The sequence below is a fragment of the Strongylocentrotus purpuratus genome, unplaced genomic scaffold, assembly GCF_000002235.5.
Source record: "Strongylocentrotus purpuratus isolate Spur 01 unplaced genomic scaffold, Spur_5.0 spur5_scaffold_9, whole genome shotgun sequence".
In the NCBI taxonomy this organism is placed as follows: domain Eukaryota; kingdom Metazoa; phylum Echinodermata; class Echinoidea; order Camarodonta; family Strongylocentrotidae; genus Strongylocentrotus; species Strongylocentrotus purpuratus.
Window position 1 is genome coordinate 31,300,233 of NW_022145615.1, and position 23,901 is coordinate 31,324,133.

The 23,901-nt window shown below is 39.7% G+C and overlaps 1 protein-coding gene and 1 non-coding gene across 4 annotated transcripts; both read left to right on the forward strand.

The window, feature by feature from the left end:
• The first annotated feature begins 1,350 nt into the window (after window positions 1-1,350).
• On the forward strand, window positions 1,351-8,418 carry LOC754776. The gene is made up of 5 exons (XR_004062526.1): window positions 1,351-1,477; window positions 2,961-3,168; window positions 3,878-4,050; window positions 6,265-6,453; window positions 7,785-8,418. It is a non-coding gene; the product is annotated as an uncharacterized LOC754776 (transcript).
• A 4,354-nt stretch (window positions 8,419-12,772) lies between these two features.
• Window positions 12,773-23,568, forward strand: LOC584111 (acetylcholine receptor subunit alpha-1-A). 3 transcript variants are annotated; one of them, XM_030977097.1, is made up of 8 exons: window positions 12,773-12,960; window positions 15,646-15,788; window positions 16,602-16,646; window positions 17,438-17,547; window positions 20,451-20,631; window positions 21,598-21,955; window positions 22,074-22,233; window positions 22,797-23,568. In XM_030977097.1, the coding sequence occupies exons 1-8, from the start codon at window positions 12,855-12,857 to the stop codon at window positions 23,080-23,082; spliced, it is 1,389 nt and encodes a 462-aa protein (XP_030832957.1). In that variant the 5' UTR covers window positions 12,773-12,854; the 3' UTR covers window positions 23,083-23,568. The 3 variants fall into 3 exon arrangements, with proteins under 3 accessions (XP_030832957.1, XP_030832958.1, XP_030832959.1); XM_030977098.1 differs by lacking the exon at window positions 15,646-15,788 and having other exon boundaries at window positions 12,859-12,960; XM_030977099.1 differs by lacking the exon at window positions 12,773-12,960 and having other exon boundaries at window positions 15,646-15,745.
• The last annotated feature ends 333 nt before the right edge of the window (window positions 23,569-23,901 follow it).

Below are 23,901 nucleotides of genomic sequence, written 5' to 3' on the forward strand. Positions count from 1 at the left end.
AACATGTTGATAAAAAAGTAGTGCGACAGGGATTACCCGAGTTGTTAACAATCTAAAATTAATCAAATCGCGCTTCTGATGTAAAATTCACAATGTAAAAATTTATTTCAATAGAGAAGCAAAAAACATCAACCGATACACTTCCAAATGGGTTTTAATGCACATGCAGCCATCATAAGTCCTTTCTTTGAAAGAAAATAAAAGAAGAATTTCAAATTTGATCTATTGTATGTAAAGTACAAGAAGTGTTGACAAAAAGTCCCCTCCCCCCCCCCCCCCCCCACTCACTTTGGAAAAAGTCCAGCGGGGCCTGCATGTAACACGTAAGAGTGGTGGGGATGCTGATTTTTTTGTTCTCCCCCCAAAAACGTTTTTGCTCATTACGTACGGAATACAGATTTTCTCTCGCATTTCGTCCGGCCCCGGTCGCGTTATTTTTTTCTGTGGCACAGATTGGGGTTAGGTGCGTGTTGAGCCTAAGGGAAAGTTTAGGGTTAGGGTTAAATCAAGACCTCTTTTTAAAAAACAAGCCCCAATCTGTGCCGCAGAAAAAAAATGACGCTGCCCGGTCATAACAAGAAATCGCCGACCTTGCACATCACGTGGTTTGAGCAGACGAACGAATCACGTTCACCCACTGAGCATAGGCATTTTAATTGCAACGGGTGCCACAAATAGTGGCGATAACTTTCATGCTATTGAGCTTACCGTGCTATACATATGCTAATATAATGTTGGAAATCCAGCAAATCTCGTACTTTCTATCGTCTGATTTGTACAGGAATTGCCTGAAATTATCGTCTTCAGCTGTTTATTAGTAGAGGTGGTAAGCTGCCACCATCTAGCCTTTCAGAGCGCTAGATTATCATCTCTTTACAACCGGATTTTGAAAAGAGCCTATACTGGCACATCTGCTGGATCACCCAATGAACACTAATTAAATGACTTATTTATGCACAAATCATAACGATCTCATTGGCTCATTCGCATCTCTTTAATTCAACGCAACGCATGCACTCAATGTAATTCGTAATAGGCCATTTTCGTAATATGTTACCAAATTTAATGAATAAGTCTTTGTGTAATGCCTCAATACAAATGATTTCATTCACCTGGTAAGAATAATAGTACTTCAATAGTCAGAATGCAAACTGTATATATTAAGTGTTGCTAGGTAGGTCAAGCCATAATGTTGGTCATACCTGGCAACAACTAATGCATACAGTTCGGATTCTGTCTATTGTCTATTGAAATACTATTATTCTTATCAGGTGGATGAAATAATTTGTATTGAGGCACTTCACAAAGACTTATGCATTAAATTTGGTTACATTACGAACATGGCCTATTCGTAATTGGTCAGCCTGAATGGTAAACATTCGATATTCGTGCTCGATTCAATCCATGCCACGAGCAGCCTGGCTCATCTCAACACTGTTCATCACTCAAATAGCTTAGCTAGTATTTCTTCGTTGAGGTGAGTTAAATCATCATCATAAGATCTGAATTATTCTCTATCAGTAGCATGATTTAATCCTTTAATTATATTCGTACCAGATTTGTGCAACTCAAATTCTCTAATGCAAAGTTCTCACTTAGCCGAGTTGGAGCCTCCAGTTGTGGCGTAAACTCGCTAGAAATTTACTATTTATGATATTTGCATGTCTCTACAACGCAACATTAAGTTTCGTACGATGAATGTACGAGTGAACAGAGCACGATACGAGCCACGCGAGCTCGGTATGAGTTGCGATGACGTGTGTACGACTTGTACCGATCTACCAACGAGTTATCAAGATCTTCTTACGAGTGATAAGAGTTTTCTATGAGTCATATGCGATCAAGGGGCGGGAAATGCATAATTTTGGCGCTCTCCAAAATAAAGATGGATGCTCCAAGTATAATTTGCTCTGCTAGAGGAAGAACAGGCCTCGATCTTTTGCACAATCAGGGGCGACCCTGTTGTCAAGGAGGCGCCGTCGAAAAAGAGATGTTCATAAGAAGATTGATTGATTGATTGATCCATTTTATTTCAAATTCAGTAACAAAACACAAAAAACAGGTTATAATCATTTAAAATATACATATAAAAACCAACTCAAATATGTGAAAGAAAGTAATAACATTTAAACATGAATTGTTGGAAAATGAAATAAGGTGTACCAGTAAAGCCTATATGTGGCTTGACAAGTTGATACACCCATTACCCTGTTGACCAGTAATTCGAGGTTTTAAAATGAGGTTTTAATTTGCTTTTGTGAAATAATGAAAAGGTAACTACTTGAATATTTGTATTCTACATTGATTTAGTTTTTTCATTTATATCAAGTTGTATTTTTACCGGATAGCCGGGTCTATCAAGCAATACAAATTACTTTGTCTTATTCTCAAACTTATTTTGTTTCGTAGATACTCATCACTATTTGTTACTTGTATAACTAATTTGTTCTATTATATATTGTTAAACTGTATGATTTGTATATGTTATTTTACTTTTGGATATTTGAGTGGAAAAATGAATAAATCAAATCACTGAAAATCAAATGAACCAGGCTAAAATCACCATTACTATACTACCCATTCGTTAGTGTTTTTTATAATTTTGTTTCAATGTCTTTGTTGTAAAATATCTTTGTACCATTATATTTGTATTTCTTCCATGCCCCGTGTGGGGCCTTGTAAGAAAATAAAACAAACCTTTCACCCTTTCAACCTTTCAACCTATCACCCTTTCAACCTTTCAACCTTTCACCCTTTCAACCTTTCAACCTTTCACCCTTTCAACCTTTCAACCTTTCACCCTTTCAACCTTTCAACCTTTCAACCTTTCACCCTTTCAACCTTTCAACCTTTCAACCTTTCAGCCTTTCAACATTTCAACATTTCAACCTTTCAACCCCTGCTGCAGTTTTAATTTCTCGTCTAACCAACTGTTATGTCTCTTCCGCATCTGTCTTTAGATTATCCTGAAGATAACCATGGGATGCGTCTGGTACCGGAGGGCCCCTTTATTTCGCATGTTATTGTGTGGAATAACAACCTTTTGCATTATCTACATTGGAGGAGATGCTCTCCGTAGAGTCCAACACCTGAGAGATAGGCCGAGGCGTAGGATTGAAACCGACCTGATTATAACACGAAACACAACAAAAAAGGCAACAGAGACAGGTAATTCAATTAGATATTCGAATATATAACAAAATCAATTTGTTAGTAATATTAATCAATTCGATAGAATTGCAGGACCAGACAAACGAATCTAGACAGAAATTATAATCATGCAAAGATTGAGATTCGTAGAGAGAAAATGACACAAGTTGAAATGTTAAAAATGCTCCAAGCACTGAATGTAATATAATAGTCCCTGTACATTCTAATTTTAAATCTACGTATATGAATATCGTTTTGTAATATCAAATGACAAGTTACATTGTCACAATATCATAGTTATCGAAAGAAAATGACAAAGATTCTTTCTCATACTTTGTAAAAAAAAACTGTACAACTCGCTATCAATGTTTATTCAAACAGCCCCTTTCCTAGAAAGTTTTAAAACCCACCTAAGATATTTCCAATATACCTCTTGATTTTAATAAATGTGAGTCTTCTTCTTCTCTTTCTTCTCAGTCGTTTTTTATTCTAATTTATTTAGTTTTTTTCTTTTCCTTTTGCCTTGTATTAATCACATATCTTAGGTTTTTCATTATTTACCATGTAGTTTTTATATTTAATATTTTATTTTGTATTATATTTTGTGAAGCAGGCCTTCTGTGGCACTGCATGGAACTATACCCTGCTTATGAAAGATAACAAAATACATGAATAAATAAATATATATGAACATTATTGTCTTTATATGCGACATATCTTTTCACAGGGGCAGGTTTGGTTTTCTGCAATGACACACGACTGATGCCAGAAGGGACATTCCCACCTATAGCCCTGGCTAGCTTTCCCGGTCGGGTAATTCGTGGGTTAGACATCTCATAAAGACTTCAACTGGTTATGCCACAGGAAGTGTGTATGCAAGCGAAATACTTCGTAGGCGAGGTACGAATAACACCTGCTTTTCCCTCTCCCGTCAAACAGCCCATGAGATGATTCAGTCTCGTAGGCCTCTTTATTTTTCAGAGAGTAACACGAGACCGTCGGCCTAAGAACAGTGGTGTGATGATCCCCCAAATTGTAAGAAATTAACTATTTGAAAACACAATCCAATGTGAGTCAAGGAGACCCATATTCAAGACCTGATATCTTACAAAACAATCTTCTTTAATTTATGAGGTTTCTCAACCAAATGCGATCATGAATGACTGAGCAATAATATTGTCTAAAGAACGTGTCAAATCGCGCCTTTGTCCTCATTGAGATGAATTGTGCCAGAGGCGGCCCTCCCGGGGGAGGCAGGGGGGGGGGGGGCACAGTGCTTCCCCACTTTTTCAGATACCCCAAAAGTGCCCCTTTTTAGATAGGAAAAGTGCCCCTTTTATTTTGTAAGAAGTGCCCCTTTTACATAGGAAAGGTGCCCCTTTTACTTTGACAAGTGCCCCTATTACTTAGTAAAAATGCCCCTTCCCATTTTCACCTCTGACGAGTGCCCTTTTTATTTTTGACACGTGCCCTTTTTCCTTCGACATGTTTCCATTTTCCTTTGCAATAAGTGTCCATTTTCCATTCTCATCAATCTTGAAATTATCTTGAATAAGGGCCTTTTTAATCTCAAGTAAGTGCCTCTTTTCAGGTACGAGAAGTGCCCCTTTTCACTTTTAATAAGTGCCCCCTTCACCTCTGATTATTGCCTTATTCAAAACTGAGAGGTGCTCCTTTTACTTTGACAACTTCCCCTTTTTTCATTTGTAAGAAGTGCCCCTTCTCCTTTTAATAACTACCCCTTTTTTAAACTCGGATGAGCACACCTTTCATTTTAACATGTGCCCCTCTTATTTTCGAATAAGTGCCCCTTTTCCTTATGATAAGTGCCCCCATTAAAAAGAGAGAGCTCCTTCCCCTTCTCACAACTACCCCTTTCCCTTTCTAATAAGTGTCCCTTTTCCTTATGATAATTGCCCCCATTAAAAAGAAAGCGCTCCTTCCCCTTCTCATAACTGCCCCTTTTAAAAATCTGAACAGTGCCCCCCCTTTTCATTCACCAAATGCACATTTTCCTTTATTATAAGTGCCCCTTTTACATTTTCATAAGTGCCGCTTTTCATATCTGGTCAGTGCCCCTTTCAACTCTGATAATTCCCCTTTTAATAATGATACGTGCCCCTTTTCCTTTCTAATAAGGGACCTATCCCCTTTTCACCTCTTATAAATGCCCCTATCAAAATCTGATGGGTGTCCCTTTTCCGTCAACAAATGCCTATTTCCCATTTTCGTAAACGCCTCTTTTTCATCACTGGTGAGTGCCTCTTTTCAGGTGAAAAAATGCCTCATTTTCACCCTTATAATTATCCTTTGTACTATGACACGTGCTCCTTTTCTTTTCTAATAAGTGTCTTATCCCTTTCGATAATTGTCCCCTTTTCATGTAATCATTAAACGTGCCCCTTATTTAAAGCGACTAAGAGCAATTTCCCCAAAGTTCGCTCGCTGCGCTCGCTCGCATTTAAAGATGATATAATTATGTTACTTATCAAAGGCCTTTTCAGTCTTCCGTTATGAGAATGTGCTTATAACCCCATCACGATTGGCTTTTTTCCTCTCTATAAGATGTAATTTTTCACACTGCGACCTCACAGATCTTTGAAATTTTTCTCGCTCGCTTCGCTCGCTCGTAAATGCATATTCAGACATCACACCCAACTGTAAAGTATGATGCTTAAGCGATATCTTGTATGATGTATGAAGAGAAACAAATATTGAAATCATCCCTGATAATGTAATCACAATGTAGGGGTATATACCAATGTCTAAAAAATTGTATATTTTCGCTTTGAGATTTCCCACTGTAGGTGCCCTTTTTTCCAGAAAGTGCCCTTTTTTGTTGGTGCCCCCCCCCCACTTTGGAAGTCGCTCGGCCGCCCCTGAATTGTGCTTATTAGGAGTTACTTTCTTTTTGAACGAATGCATGACAATTAGAAAGGAGAACATCAAACAAACAAGCCTTCTACCGGAGAAATGTTTTAAAAGCCTAGTTCTCTTGAAGTGCGATTCCGTTACTAGACTACTCAAAATTTGCTTTAAAGAATGCATACATTAATGTTTTTAAAATAAATGCTTTCCAATAATTTCGCACATTTTATAACCAATTCACGACAGGTTTTCCCGGAGGAGGAGAAGGAAATTTGGAAGGCAGGGCTCTGACAATCAAGACACACGTCTTTCAGAAGAATATGGTCGGTGCTATTCTACTTTTACGCAATCCTTATCGAGCAATGGTAGCTGAGTTTAACAGGCGGGAAGCTGGCCAGACGGGACATGCCCCTGAAAAAGAATTCAAAACAGAAAGTAATTCGTGTACTACTACCGCTACTACTTCTACTACTACTACTACTACTACTACTACTACTACTACTACTACTACTACTACTACTACCACCACTACTACCACCACCACTACTACTACTTCTACTACTACTACTACTACTACTACTACTACCACCACCACCACCACTACTACTACTACTACTACTACTACTACTACTACTACCACCACCACCACCACTACTACTACTTCTACTACTACTACTACTACTACTACTACTTCTACTACTACTACTACTACTACTACTACTCCTACTCCTACTACTACTACTACTACTCCTCCTCCTCCTCCTCCTCCCCCTCCTCCTCCTCCTCCTCCTCCCCCTCCTCCTCCTCCTCTTCTTCCTACTACTGCTACTACCACTACTATATTACTACTACTGTAAGACTACTACTTACTACTGCAACTACTACTATTACTACTTTACAACAAAATAACAACCATATTCTACTATTAGCTCTGATTACGACGACTACTACTGCTACTAATACAACTGATGCTATACTACTGCTACTAATACTACAGCTACTCCCATTACTACTAATATACTTCTTCTACTACTATTACTACCAGGCGCGTACGCAAGGGGGGGGGGGTGTTTGGGGGGTTCAACCCCCCTTTGGTATTTTTATGTGTGTAAACCCCCCTAAAAAATCCCTAAAACCCCCCCCCCCCTTTGGATTTTTTTTTTTTTTTTTAATTATTAAAAAAAAAAAAAAATTACCCCCATGGCTGACGTAAGAAAGGTGACCTTACCCCCCCCCCCCAACGGAGCAAAATGTCAAATTTTCAAATTTCGAGACCAAAAAAAAAAAAAGTGTCCTCTTACCTCCCCCCCCCCCCCCTCCCCCACTGAGCGACTTTTCGGCTGGCTGAGTCGTTGCGATTTTTTTGGACTCCCCCCCCCCCCCCAAAAAAAGTGTCCGTTTACCCCCCCCCCCCCCCCCCCCCCCCCCCCCCCCACTGAGCGACTTTGCCGGCGCGATTTTCAAATTTTCCTGAGTCGTTGCGAAATTTTGGACCCGATTTTAAAACCCCCCCCCCCCCCCTTGAAAAAATCCTGCGTACGCCACTGATTACTACTACTACACTATTACTACTAATATACTACTTCTACTACTATTACTACTACTACACTACTATACAACAGCAACCGCAACAACAATTACTACTACCACTTCTACTACTACTACTATTTGCTATTAAAAATAATATATTTACGATTTATTGATAATTCCCTTTACAATAAACAATCATAATTATGACTCTTCACTTCACTTCTACTTTCCTATAGAGTGGCATCCATATGTCGAAGAGGAGGCTCGTAATTGGATCAAGCTATATAGAGCTTTCATCTCCGAATGTCATCATCCGGGCAACACCTGCAAGTCGACGTTGATCGTGTATTACGAGCAACTCCAACTGCATCTCAAGGACGAACTGCGACGAATCCTGGAATACTTGCATATAACCATAGATGAAGAAAGGCTTGCATGTGCAGTAGCTAATGCAGAGGGTACCTATCATAGACCAAAAAGAAATCAAACCTTGGATCCATTCTCAAAGAAAGACAGGAAATTGGTGGACAAATCTTTGAGATTGTACCACGATTTGATTGTCAGGGAAGGATTAGAGACACCACCGTTATCGTTTAGTTCATATCCGAGTGATTTATAGAGTTGAAGACCCACTAACTGAATTTGATATATTATTTTTGTTTTGTATCTTAGTATTCCTGTATAATAGTTCATCTTCTGACACGATAAATCATGATTATCCTTTTATACCAATTGTCTCATTATGGTATAGAGTAAGAGCCTAGGAGTGGTAAAGGGACTATGTCAGAAGGGACACAATATGCGTTTGTTAAAGGTAATACAAAGTTTTGGGAAATTTTGAAAATTGAGTGGATAGTGATTCTTTACAATTTTGATATATTTGGATGCCCATGTGGATGTATTATAAACACTAGAAACTTTAGCTCCTGAAACACTTCTGCTTTTGAGTAAAATTGAATATAAAAATTTACCGGTGCTCCCGGTAAATTTCAATGAATTTCAAATAGCGCCTACGGCCGTACAATGGTAGCTGCGACCATGAAAATCTCAGAATATGTTGTGCTATATAATTATATAGTTTCCAAACGGGAATAGCTAATTGGTCGATTTTAGTCAAGAAACATTGTTTTATAGCTTAATTGATATCTTGACCTTGAGAGGGAGCTATACAACATAAAGAGTGTATTATTTACAATTTTATAACTTTAGACTCGATTTCAACCGCGACAACGATCACTGAATAATAAAAATAATTATATTTGCTTATATAGCGCCTAACACTTACTTTATCAGAAGTCTCTAAGCGCTCTACAATAATGCAGCATAATTACCCTGGCTTTAGCAGTGCAGCTGTTACGCGCGCTGCGTTTCAAGGAATAAATTCCTACCAGGTACCCATTCACTTCACCTGAATATTGTAGGATCGCATATGCTTCCAATATGTTCATTTGAACCAAATTCATGACCCCATACCAAAACTTTGTATTACCTTTAATAGCTGCGAATCTTGCACGGAAGAGATCACAATGTGGCGTAACACAAGGATCACTACTTGTTCCCCTACTATTCATTTAGTATATAAACGATTTTAAAAGATCTTCTAACATGCCATCATTAATTTTGTTTGGTGATGACTCTAATATCGTTTTCTCCCATCGTGATCCGATAACTCTACTAAACAAAATGAACTCAGAACTCATTTATGTTCATAGCTGTATAACAAATTATCTCCAAACGTAAGAAAGACAATTTATGTTTTTAAGTAATTCAATACAAACTCTTTCTGGTGACATAAACATGAACGGGGTAAATATTAAATGTGTTAAATCTACAAAATTCCTCTGAATACAAGTCTAGCCTTGTTTTTCTTCTGTATACATTCGAGCATATGAAATAAATGAATTCAAAATTCAAATTATAATCTACCGGTATTCATCATGTATATTTCTCTCGTACTTCTCTCAGTAACATACTGTATTTCTGACACGTCTGAGAGGCCCTGTGTACACATTATAGATTTCGATGAGCTAAGAAGGAACAAATTAAGCACAAACGTGAGAGTGCACATATTTTTTGAAATAAACAGGAAATTAAATAATGTAATAAATATGTCTCCTCTCAATTTTGAATGACATGCTGTGTTATATACGTGGCCTACATGTACCATGGAATTGACGTAATAGTACATTGGTACTGGAGAAAAAAAGGAGGAGCTAGATCGATACTTCGAGAGAGAGAGATTAAGTCGAATGAGAGCAAAATGAGCAACAACAAAAATCGACATACGGTGTATATGAGACAAATCAAATGGGTAAAAGAGGGAAAGAATGTAAAACAAAAGAACGAAACAAAGAAATATAGAAAGAAAGAGGAAAGGAAAGAAGGAAGAAACAAAAACGAGAGAAAGAAATAAAATTTAAAGAGGAGAAAAAGAATACAAATGCAGAAAACATGTAAATGAAGCGGGCGAAACATCGCACTATAATTATAATGGAGTAGCTTGTACTTTGATTTTCTTTCAAAGGAGATTATTGGGCACATGCCCCCCCTAAAATTTCCAAGATCGGTTGAAATTTTTTAGACCCCTTTTTTTAATTCGATCGATTACATGTATGTGCCCCCCAAACATCAAACTCTGGTGCTCTGAGAATCAGATAGACTGCTCACAGAACAAACACGCCAGTCATTGAGGAATTGAGCAAAAGTTTTTTTTAGAGCCTGTGAGAAAGCGGAAACGTCAGTATTTTGGACAATTTAATATGCAATGTGAATTTTATTTGCAAATTTGTTTGCAAATAATAAAAACACTTTTAATTGAAGCAAAAAAGACTGGGGTATAAGCTATGATGATAATTCGTACGGACCGATGGCTAAATAGAGCACTCGAACTGTAACTGACCCTTAAAACTGATTAAAGATAATCTTTATCTATCCCGAGGCGAAGAATAGAAATGTTTGTAGATCGATGCTTATACGCAACTATAGTAACCAAGGTTGTATTGTAAAGGAACTCTTCAAAGGAGCTTAACAATATTATTGTAAAAGTTTTTTTTTCTTCTTCCTGTAGACACGTCGTGTATTTATTCACGTAACAGGCGTAACAGTAAACAAGCCGGGTAGCTTGTCAAGCTCAGTTGTTACTGTGGTTTCTATTTTGCTATTTCGATATTCTCATCATGTAATTATTTTTGTCTTCTATTTAATAATTAGCACTTTCTAGAATCTTGATTGGTTTTATAAAGGTACGTTTAGTCACCTCAATATCTTAAACTGTTTTGTTTACCCCATTTTGTATAGTTTAGCTTTATAATCTTTTCAAAGATGTCTGACTCTAACCCTAAGCTTAAGGCAGAGCTAGTGAAGTTTCTGGCTGAACAGGTGGCCAAAGATAAACCTGACAAGAGTCCCATAAGGCGACCTGCAATTATGAGTTTGCAGATGAAGCCATCTTATCAGGCCACATCGATCTGATAGATCTCCCGCCGCACTAGTGGGTACCCAATCCACTGTCTGGGCTGAGGTTGACGGAGTGTGTGCCCTGTGAGTGCCTTATTGGGTCGGTCCCAAGTGACATGCATATCTGCGTATTGTTATCACAAGAAGTTAGCGCATCGTCACTTGGAATCCATGACGACCTGTTCGTGTTTGGTGCAGGTGGAATCAGAAGTTCCATACATTGGGTACATCGAGGCCCATCTGCACTTCCACACTGACAATTAGGTTTGCGTTCAGTCAGAGACGACAACGCTGGCACTGGTTATTTTTATTTTACAAGTTTTTTCACAAGTACTAGCACCAAACCAATGAAATCCTTAACTGCCACCACCTTTCGGGTGAAGCTCATTCTACCCAAGAAAGAAGCATAGTGGCAGGAGGAATCATTCGGCTGGATGCGGTGTTTGACTGAAGAGGTGCACCCAATGTTGAGGTCATCTACAGAGAATTACATCTTGCCATCTAGGTAAGAAAGTAGGAGATTGGTCAATCTCTCTCTGTCCTCTAAAAGTCTGCGGAAATGTATTATTGTATTGACTTGTAATTAAAGATGCCGGGACGCCATGATTCTAGGAGGGGAGAGTGTCAGAACCTGTTTATTAACAAGGTATATTCTATTTTTTAGTAAACCTATATTCTATTTTTGAGTAAGCTTATATTACTTTAAATTGTTGAACCCCTATTTAAATTGTACCTTTAAACTATGTTTCTATTAAGATCACCTCTCTGGTATATGCCACTGGTGAAACAAAGAGATGGGAACAAAGAGACCCCTATTCTATATGCCTTGTTTATGTCTTAAACCCAGACCACTTCCTTTATTCGTAGAGAACATAATTCATGAATGACCAGTGGATACATTTGCTGGTACCCCTTTGTCTTGGGGATAGGGAATGGTGGGGTTGTTTGCCTGCTTTTTTCGTTGAGAGCAAGTTTAGACTTCAAGGCAGATAGACGTGTGATGTAACGTGTGATGTAATTTCCCCAGAAGTTACTATGTCGCAGCTTTTTAAGACCTGCCTTGATTTTGTTTCTTAACAGGTAAGCGAACACTCACCTTCCTAAAAGTATATTCATGTTCTATTCTAGTAAATTATAGAGATATCACAAGATCCTCATGCAATTTGAATGAATTGTATGATATTGTTTAGTGTGATTCTCCTTGCGTTGCAGAACCCATTGTATTATATTTTCATGTGTTTGTGTTTGGGGGGGGGGGGGGGGGGGGGGGGGGGGGGGGGGGGGGGGGGGGGGGGGGGGGGGGGGGGGGGGGAGGGGTAAGAGGACACTTTTTTTTTGGGGTCCCAAAAAAATCGCAACGACTCAGCCGACCGCTGAATAAGCGGGGAAGGGGGGGGGGGGTAAGGGCACATTTTTTTTTTTTTTTTTTTTGTCTCGAAATTTGAAAATTTGACATTTGGCTCCGTTGGAAGGGGGGGGGGGTAAGGTCACCTTTTAGGTCAGCCATGGGAATAATTTTTTTTTTTTAATAATTATAAAAAAAAACAAAAATCCAAAGGGGGAGGGGTTTTAGGGGGGTGATGGGGGGGGGGGGGTTTACACACATAAAAATACCAAAGATGGGTTTAACCTCCCAACCCCCCCCCCCCCGGGAAGCGCCTGGATCGGAGATAGAGAATTCCTCCCTCCTTCCTCCAATCCTCCCTCTCTCTCTCACACGGTGCTACCGCAAGCCTACTGTATGAAATATTGATTTTTTACAGTCCTTGTAGAATTCACTGATTCGCTGATTATCAAAGGCATTTCATAATCTCTCTTCTTCCAGGAGGTACCTCAGGTTGTCGATAGCGATGATGGAAACTTCAAACACCGTATACGTGATTGTTTGTCTAATCTGTTTGTCAACATGTGTGTCAACAAGTGTGTCAACACGTGTGTCCAGACAGTCAAATACAGGTAAATACCGTTAATTCTCTTTCACTTACGTGTCAGACTTTTTATAATGTATCATTTGAATGTATTTTGAGATTTCCACCTTCTCTTAGAAAGTTTAAAAAAATGTTGATTTTGGGGAAGAGGATAATCAATTGATAAGTCAAATGAAATCACTATAATCTTGCTTGAAATTGATACATTTTAAAATCCTGACTACTCTATGATAATGATAGTTCGTGTTAATTAGAAGGATGCGATGCGCAAGTAACACAATGAGGATTGAAGTAAACAGTTTTATAATGAGTACAAAATACACTCATCTATAAAGTGTACCACTCTTTGCATTGGTTTAAACATTTATAAACTTTGACAGAAATTTAGAGGTTTCAATAATGATATTTATTTTCAGTAGGGCCAACTGGTTGTTAATTTTCAACCCCATTTGAACTTAACATTGGTGGAGATCACAGGAGTACGGAAAGATGGGGCTGGGAGCCGCAGCCCACGAACATTCAGGGAACCCTCATCTCATATTTAGGAAAAAAGTCCCCAACTCAATTTTAATCTAGTGTATTTTGAATATGAACAGTAATTTGTTTGTTTTTTACCATTACAATGTTTTTTTTTTAATCGATCACTATAGGCTCGCTCGCAAAATTCAGGAAACGAGGTGTTCGAATATGTAATCTAATTCATTTTGATGACGAAGTAAAAAAAAATACCATAATAACATATTTTCGCTCGCTCGCAAAAGTTAGAAACCAGCTGGAAAGTTGCTATTTGGGAAACGGCGTCAGCCCCTCCCGTGCTAAAAATATGCCGCCAAAACCTGTGTGAAGATGTACATAAGGGGGAATCAATAAGTCTGTCTCAAGGACTGTCACATGTGCAATAGACCATAGTGACATATCTTTATTATGTAATCCTGTTGTACATCTGAGGGGTGTTTCACAAAGACTAAGGTCAACTTTGTATTGGAGTAAACAAAGGCAGGCCATTCATCGTTAGATAATATTTCCCCCCCCCCCCACCCACTCCGGGAGCGGAGGGACCGCATTCATGTTCCAAAATCTCCGGCTCGTAACAAAGAAAAAGATCTGCCCGTATTGACTTTACACACCGGGCTTATGGGGGTGGGGTGCTGAAAAGGGAGGGAACATGAAGTCTTAATTGAAATAAAAACATTCCTAATATTTTGTGCCGACAATGATAATTATAAGGCTTCATCAAACTGGTAATATTTACATAAAAGGGTATATATACTGAATCGTGTACGTCTATCAGCGCAGCTTTCAAGAAACCGCCACAAGGACAACTTCGACGACAACCAATATGAAACGCGTGAATGGGATGTGCAATGAACTTGTCGTAAAACAATGCCCTGCGGTCTACATGAAATTATGTAACAAACCTCTGACAAATAGTTCGCGAACGGATCATGCACACTACCCGTATATCCCAGACAAAAATCGATCAAATCGATCAAATTGTCTAGCCTGTATAATTATAAAGAGATTAGCGTATGCATGTTTCGAAACGTAGCATAAGTGTACAGGCGCGTACGCAGGGGGGGGGGGGGGGTTAAACCCACCCCTTTGGTATTTTTTTATGTGTGTATTTTGTAGGAACCCCCCCCCCCCTTTGGTAATTTAAAAAAAAAAAAAAAATTATACCAATGGCTGACCTAAAAAAGGTGACCTTACCCCCCCCCCCCCCCCCCCCCCCGGAGCAAAAAAATGTCAAATTTTCAAATTTCGAGACCAAAAAAAAAAGGAAAAAAATGTGGAGGGGAGGGCAAGATCAGCTTTTTGGGGTCACCTATTACAACCATTTTTTTCAAAAATTTTTAATTTTTTTTTTTAAGGGGCGCCTGCGCTGAATAGTCGTAGCTTTGAATGCTACGCGGAAATTTTCGCTCTGATTGCGATCCCCGCTAAGATTAACGTTGTAGAAGGCCCCGTCGCCGGTTGCGAAAACTGCCTAGATTATGCGGTACGCGGTTAAAAGTTCTTTGTTTGTCCAGGGACGTGATAGAGAAGGCTTCCGAAAGTCCCCGCAGTAGAAGCGCGGTTCGGAGCATGGAACTTCAAAGCCAAGTGGAATGTTACAAATCCCACTGTTACGCTTTAGAACTCACGAATGCATTTGAATAAATTACAAGAGTTTCGCCTCCTTTCTTCACCTCCCTGGTTTGTCCGCCAGGCACTCACTGAATATAGGAAACGTAGCTTTGTCTACTATGGTCCGCTGCTGTAACAAACTCCCACTTTCTGTTCAGTCATGCACATCAATCATTACAGTGAAAAAGCAATGCCGTCTTTGTATGCATGTGACTCTTTTACATTTATGTAAACTTTCAAAAGTGCAATAGGCCTCCAGCACTCTATTACTTATTATTCTAGTATTTCTAATTTTTTTAGGCGTGGTTTTGATAGTATAATAATTCAGTATCTTTTTATAAAAAATAATTGATAAAAAATATATTGTTTGATTCAAATAGTGTTATTTTATAAAGATATTTCACATTGTATGTACAATTTTTTTATTATTGCATTATTATACTTTATACTGTTATTACTGAAAAGCAGCTCCACTGGCTTCCAGTGGAGCTCATGAAACTACCCTGTTGAAAGAAATCATGAATAAATAAATGAATAAATAAATATATATATTCTCTATGTTTGCTTTGTTCACGTAATCCATCAGGCTTGACGAATAACAGCACTACCAAGGCACTAGTAAAGAAATTGACGGATGGATATGGCGAGACCTCTGTTCGACCGGTTTACAACTACCGGCAGACAACGTATGTCTATCTACGAATGCTTATATACGAACTCGTTGCATTTGTGAGTAAACGTTGACTTAAAAAAAAATAATAATAATTTTCTTATGCTCAAGGAGGCCAAAAAAAATAAAAAATCCTCCCCCACCACAAGGCACTGAACGAAATATCTGACGACGTAATTTTCCAATTTCCGGGGGCAAAAAAGAAATATGTGCTCTCCCACCCCCCCCCCCCCCCCCCCCCCCCTCCCCGCTTATTAAGCGGCTGGCTGAGTCGTTGCGAAATTTTTCCTCAAGAACTGGACCCCCAAACAAAATGTGCTCTTACTGGAGAGGATTTATTTTAGGGCTAAACTGATCACATATTGTTATTCAAAACAATATTTTTGAATATTTAACGCATTGCCAATTTAAGGATTTTAAAGATTATTTTCTTTCTTTTTTAATTCCTAGCATTAAACACAATGTAGTCATGCAACAAAAAATGGATTGAGATATTTTTCCTTTTCCAGCATTGTACCTGGCATATATTTTGAAGTCTTTGAATCACAAGTTATTGAGTGAAACTACAAAACGTGTAATGATGGTCGCGAAATGATTAAGATTAAACTTTACAAAGAGAAATTTCAATTACATTTTGCCAAGCAATATATTATTATTTAATAATAATAATAATAATACACAACATTCATTAGGCATGCTCTCAAGCCTCTCCACACCTACCTTTAGAAAGAAATGTAATGCGTTCATCTTGCATCGTAATGTTTACTACATCTATTCGTAATAAACAAATGAAACGAAATTAAGATTCTTCCCTATAGTATGGCCCTCCTAAACCATCAGCATTCTTTATGTAAACATTTATCTCAATACAGAATGAGCACAGTCAACATATAACTCTACGATCTAACATGAAAATGGTAAGTACATTTTGATTAAGATCCGTAAACGGCAAATTATGAAATAACTTACCCTTTAATCTACATAATACACAATCCATCAACTGTTTTAAAAACATGTATAAGAAAACCCATTTCTGTTAATTATGAATATTAGGATCGTTGTTTCTGCTCTTTCTGATTTAAGTTAATTTTAGTATTTCATGATGTAAGGTTAATTTGTAATGTGATAGAATTCGATTTTAAATAGCTTAGTTAATTATTTGGTGTCATTATTGTGTTTCTATATATTTAAGGAAATATGTAATTTCTACTTGGTTTCTACTCAAGATTGTGGTCGCTAAATATTTTTATCATGACTTCATTAGTAAGCTTTGGATATTCAGGACTAGGATGTGCAACCAGTCCTCTCTGATCTTGTTATCCTGATGAAATATGTTCAAATAAATATACATGAACAAATAACTGATTTCGTCCTTTCTTGGAATTTGCATTATTTTTGCTTTGGCAGGCAAAAAACCCAAGCCACTAAATTTGTCAAAAACATCTTCACTTCTTTAATATTTTATATCTGAAGCTTTTCGGCGTCATCATAAGGCATGCCAGAACGTCATTATTTTGGATGAATCTTTTAAGTTAAATTTAAGGCCATTTTTCCATTGCCTTCGAATGAGTGCAGTTGTTGCTTGTCAGACAGTATTACGCTAATGCGATGAAATCTATTTAAAAAAACCGGTTTATATAGTCTAACGACATGACGTGTTTTAAAAAATAAAAAATTATGGGCGAAAAATGTATAATTTTTGTTTAAGACCTGGAGGGATGAGTATCTACAGTGGGATCCAAGTGAATGGGATGGCATCACTTCAGTAACCCTTCGTCCCAGTGATATATGGAAACCAGACTTCGATTTGGAGCAGAAGTGAGTATTAGAAGGAGGAAATGAATTAAATTTGTCATATTTATCCGGGACCGGGTGGAATATGGGGATCAGAGGTATACTCAAGCACCAGTGTGCGAGAAGGGTCACTCATATTCTTTTTATCAGGTTCACCTTTTCTCTCTCTTTTATTTCTCTCCAGATTTTCTTTTTCTTTTGTTTTCTTGACTAGAATTTTAATAATCTAAAATTTAGGGGTATTATTACAAGAGAGGACGAAGTAACATCGAAAGAAACGTTTCTTCAGAAAATGAAATTAGTTGATTTACGTTTTGGTGGACAAACATGGGGATTTCAGTTACCTTACCTGGGTTGAGTGTGGCAAATGTAGACTAATGTCTTGGCAAAGAACATTAGTGCTGCTATAGGGACTCGAACCACGTAACTTGAGGTCCACTGGACAACAATACCTCTATATACAGAAGACTTTCGGGTGCACCATGTGAGAGAGAGAGGGAGGATTGAGGAGTCCTGAAAAGAAGAACTATAGCGCTTGGAGAGGATGAGTGGCGGGAGTGGCTTGACGTTTCGACATTCTCCTTAGAACCAGGGGCGTAAATCCGTACCGAGGAGTGGGGGGGATGATCTGCGATAGCCATCACATACTAGGAGGAGCACACGCCCACACTAATTTACGCAAGCGCGCGCGATCGCGCACGCACAAACACACAACACACACACACACACACACACACAAACACACGCGCGCTCGCTCATTAGTGGTGTGTGGGTGATAGGCCTACCGCGCGAAGCGCGGAAGCTTAGACGTTTCCTTAAATTATTAGTAAAAGAAGAAGATTTATTGTACCGTTCTCTACTGTTAACCCTTGTCTGAATGAATCCCCCCCCCCCTCCCGCGCGAAGCGCGAAAGCTTTGGCGTTTCATTAAATTATTATAAAAAGGAGACGATTTGCTGTACCGTTCTCGACTGTAAATCCTTGTCTGAATTCAGTTCCCCCTCCCCCCCTCCCGCGCGGAAGTTTTGGCGTTTCATTAAATTATAAGAGAAAGTAGACGATTTGTTAAACCGTGCTCGACTCTTAATCTTAGTCTGAATTCGGTTTACCCCTCCCGCGCAAAGCGCGGAAGTTTTGACGTTTCATTAAATTATTAGAGAAAGCAGACGATTCGTTGTACCGTTTACGACTCTTAATAAGCCCTATTTATCTGAATTCAGTTTCCCCCTCTCGCGCGAAACGCGGAAGCCTTGACGTTTCCTTAAATTATTAGAGAAAGCAGACGATTGGGTGTGCTGTTCTCGACTCTTAATTCTCGTCTGAATTCAGTTTCCCCTCCCGCGCGAAGCGCGAAAAGCTTAGACGTTTGATTTAATTATTATAGAAAGAAGACGATTCGTTGCACCGTTTTCGACTCTTGATAAGCCCTATTTATCTGAATTCAGTTTCCCCCTCTCGCGCGAAGCGCGGAAGCCTTGACGTTTCCTTAAATTATTAGAGAAAGCAGACGATTGGGTGTACTGTTCTCGACTCTTAATTCCCGTCTGAATTCAGTTTCCCTTTCCCGCGCGAAACGCGAAAAGCTTAGACGTTTGATTTAATTATTATAGGAAGAAGACTATTCGTTGCACCGTTTTCGACTCTTAATAAGCCCTATTTATCTAAATTCAGTTTCCCCCTCTTCAGTTTCCCTTCCCGCGCGAAGCGCGAAAAGCTTAGACGTTTGATTTAATTATTATAGGAAGAAGACGATTCGTTGCACCGTTTTCGACTCTTAATAAGCCCTATTTATCTGAATTCAGTTTCCCCCTCTCGCGCAAAGCGCGGAAGTTTTGACGTTTTCTTAAACTATTAGAGAAAGCAGACGATTGAGTGTACTGTTTTCGACTCTTAATAATCCCTATTTATCTGAATTCAGTTTCCCCCTCTCGCGCGAAGCGCGGAAGCCTTGACGTTTCCTTAAATTATTAGAGAAAGCAGACGATTCTTTGCACCGTTTTCGACTCTTAATAAGCCCTATTTATCTGCATTCAGTTTCCCCCTCTCGCGCAAAGCGCGGAAGCCTTGACGTTTCCTTAAACTATTAGAAAAAGCAGACGATTGAGTGTACTGTTTTCGACTCTTAATTCTCGTCTGAATTCAGTTTCCCCTTCCCGCGCGAAGCGCGAAAAGCTTAGACGTTTGATTTAATTATTATAGAAAGAAGACGATTCCTTGCACCGTTTTCGACTCTTAATAAGCCCTATTTATCTGAATTCAGTTTCCCCCTCTCGCGCGAAGCGCGGAAGCCTTGACGTTCCCTTATCGTGACATACTGTATACGTGTAGGCTATACATAAACAAAATAACTAATTTCTCATGCATTATGCTGCAATTGAAACAATCACATTTTTTTCTTCTTCTTCTTCTTCCTTTTTTTTCCTCTCTTTTTTTTGTAATATCAGGGGGGATGATTGTACAGGCCATCCCCCCTACTTCAATCCAGGGGGGATGCAGCCCCCCACCCCGGGATTTACGCCCCTGCTTAGAACTATATGCTAAGAAAGATAACCAACATTCTTTTTCAAGACTATACCAACAGTCCTTTTCAGGACTACAAACCCTCAAGAAAGATTACCGAGAGTCCTTTTCATGACTCCAATCCTCCCCTCTCTCTCTCACACATGGTACACCCGCAAGTCTACTGTATATCTACATCACCATGCAAGCCGATATTTAGAGCGGCATCTAATACCTCTATAATCAAGATAATGATTACCTGCCATTACTGATTCTATCGTTTGATTTGTCACCTTGTTTTAAGTATGCCTTAGTACAGGCCTTTCCATCCAGTTTTTGTTGTTGTTCCTGTATTAATATTTCATACTTGATTAGAATTCGGAACTTTTAGGATTTATGAATGGTTATTTTCTCATTTTACCATGAAGTGTGGAGAGGGTCCATTTTATCGTCGCCGACACCTATGTGATCGCTGATTATACTGGCACAGTGAGGTGGATATTTCCCGTCATCACGACCACTGCTTGTAAAATCAACATCGTATACTTTCCATACGACGTTCAACAATGCAATGTGACCTTCTACCCGTGGACATTGGACAATTCACAGGTAGGTGGAATGAATGATTCAGAAAGTCGGTAATTTAATCCGGGCTAGGTCAGAAATCACTATGGTAATGTCCGACACTAATAAATCCCTAAATTTAAACCCTGGACCCAATTCTATAACTAACCATAACCCTAACCATGTACCTTTGAAGAAAAAAAAACCCAAGGCAATTGTCGGATCACACCTGAAACATTATTTCAGGTCATTCAGACTTGTCACTGGTGTAGCGCGGGTCAGGTAATTGAAGGAGCATTGATAATGAAGGGGGGGGGGCACCGGCTTTTAAATGAGAAGAAGTGCCAAACAACGAGGCCACCGTGGGGATTTTCACGGTCAACATGACATTCATAGACCAATGGGGTCAAGAGTTTGTTGAAAAGTGACCCCAAAATTATAATCACATTCCGAGTTCGGCCTGGTGAATTTGACAAGGCATTTTATCGTAAGTTGCCTCGCCCGATCGTTATTGTAGTAAATACCTAGTACCTAAAGTAAGTACCTAAAGTAAGTACATAGTATTATCCCGTTTGTTGAAATGCAACTTGCTAAAAGAACATCATTTAGAGCCAAGGCAGTGAACCTATATATAAAAGTGCATGTTTAGAGGCGATATAGGCCTATGTCATATATCATTGTGCCCGTACATTGCACACAAGGCGTCATTTTTTTTGTCGTAAGACTGCGTCAGCCACTAGCGGGCTCTTTGACGCACCATACGAGAATTAAATCGTATTATTCGTACAAAATGAGTAGTCAACTACGGACAATAATATTGTGTTGAATAATTGGAGCAAGTACTGATTTTCTTCATCGGCTTGACTGACGCAGGTAAAAACGCAAGGCGAAATGACGCATATGCAACAACCACATGCTCTAGTTAGATATTCAAAGAATTATTAATGAATCCTAGTGTTGATACATAATGATCTATTTTATATTTGTATTTTAATTGTTGTATGTCCCAAGATGCGGCTTCTTGCAGAGGACGACGATGATGCCCATCAACAGATGTACATCCGCAATGGTGTATGGGACCTGACAAATTTTCAAGCCGCAAACGAGAGTATCCCCTACAAGTGTTGCCCACATCCATTTGATCATGTGGTCTATACGCTGGACTTAGCCCGGGAGGCAGCATTCTTCACCACGCAGATCGTAATGCCTTCCGTGTTCTTGAGCATTCTGATGTTGATCAGTTTCTGGCTCCATCCTGACTCGGGTGAGAAGATTAGTTTGACTGTCACCAATCTCCTGGCTCTAATTCTCTTCCAGCAGCTTGTAGCTCAGTTCATGCCACCGACTGGCGAGCCAAGGTCTATAGTTGGTGAGTAATGGCAGTTACGGTTTATTGGCAGATTCGCTATCTCGATCTTACCTCCGTTAATGCACGCGGAATTGAAATGAATGATGGACCTTTTTGTTTGGCTCTTATTATTCCATAGTGACGTGTTTCTTCATCCTGATTGCCCTGAGTGCTTGCTCTGTGATCTTAACCGTCATCGTCCTCCGTGTCTACCACACGAACGTCGATTCGTTACCGCCATCATGGGCCTTCATGCTTCTGCGCATCTTCATCAATCGAAAAGTAGAAAAGACGATGAGGTAAGTTGAGCTTATGAAGCTCCCTCTTCGGCTCTTCCCAAAGTTTACCCGCTTCCCTCATTCTGGTTTCGATTCCTTCGATGATTAGAACATTGAACCATTACACGATCATCAATAAACAGCGCCAGATGAGCTTGAAAAGTTGCCTAATAAACTCACCACTTAATATGTTATATTGTGCTTTATTTTGTCGGTAGAGTGTTCTTTCTATCTTTGTTGAGATATTTTTTTAACGTATGTTGAGTAAACTGATTGATGTCTGTAAAGGGAAAGTGAGGCGTGGTGGGAGGCGACCAAAAGCCGTCCCGCCGTCAGGCCAGCACTCCTACTTGTTTAATAGATTACTTACACAAAAGCTTTCGTCATCTTACAAGATCCTCATTTTATTCCTGGGCATGGAGTACCAAAATGTAGATTACTGCTTTGCTATCTGACATTAGTGCCGTGTCGGGGGTCGAACCCACGGCATTTGCATTTCAAGTCCAGTGCTTACACCACTCATCTATGCATGGGATTGTTTCAATGATTTTTAAATGATTATTTTTGTTCTTCTTCAAATTTAGTGCTTTCTACGACGAGAATTCTAGACTGAAAGGTACACGTGACGTCGAACTGTCTACCTCCAAGTCGCCATCATCGTGCGAGGCGGTTACCGAATCGACCTCACTGAAAGAAGGCAGTATCAACGGGAAGACAAACGAGATAGCGGATAGCGAGGAAGAACTGGATTACAGTTTTATGTGGAAACATCTTGCTCTTGCGATTGAGAGAGTCTTTGGTATTATTCTAAGTGCTTGTATGCTGGTATGTGTCATATACGCGTTGGTAGCTTTCGGCTCCCGCCATTGATTCAAAATTAAGAATCCCCGAGTAGCAGAGTTATGCCTAGGTCACATTCGCTCTACGGCTATCGAGAGATACTTTCGGCGGCCGTAGACAATCTGCTGTGGTCTCAGGGCGTAGGCCCTGTCCCTATCTTTACAGGCCGTACAGGTCGCCGTCGGATGATAACGCGGAGTTTGAACTGTTTTCATTTCTAGGTTCGCCGTAGCGATTAGACACGCCGTAGCCATGCCGTAGAGCGGTTCCACGGCGACCGTACGTCGGGCGTACGGTGGCGTCGCGTTTTATATACCCCAGGAGTGAAGCGGTAGCATCAGTCTGGCCGCACGGTCGCCGTATGGTCCCCCTTCGACCGCCTTACGGGAACCTTGCGGCTACCTTGCGTCTGCCTTAGTATTTGTCAAAAACATACGGCCGCCGCAGGGACGCCCTAAGGCGACCGTACGTCATCACTTCAAAGGCCGTACGGCAGTCGCAGATTTTCTGTCTCCACAAATTCAAAATACGCCGTGCGGCTACCCTAACATTATGTGACCGGTACGTATGTGACCGTGGGAATCTGCGGCGGCCCTATAATTGCTATTGCCTGTAGACAATTTAGACCGCACGGCCGCCGCGTCAAATGTGACCTAGACATAACTCAGGCGCGTACGCAGGATTTTTTCGAAGGGGGGGGGGGGGTTTAAAACTTTAAAATCGCGCCAAAAATTTTGCAACGACATATGTTTTTGGTCCCAAAAATTTCGCGGGGGGGGGGGGGGGGGGGGGGGGGGGGGGCACATTTTTTTTAAATTTATTTTTTATCCGAAATTTGAAAAATCCACC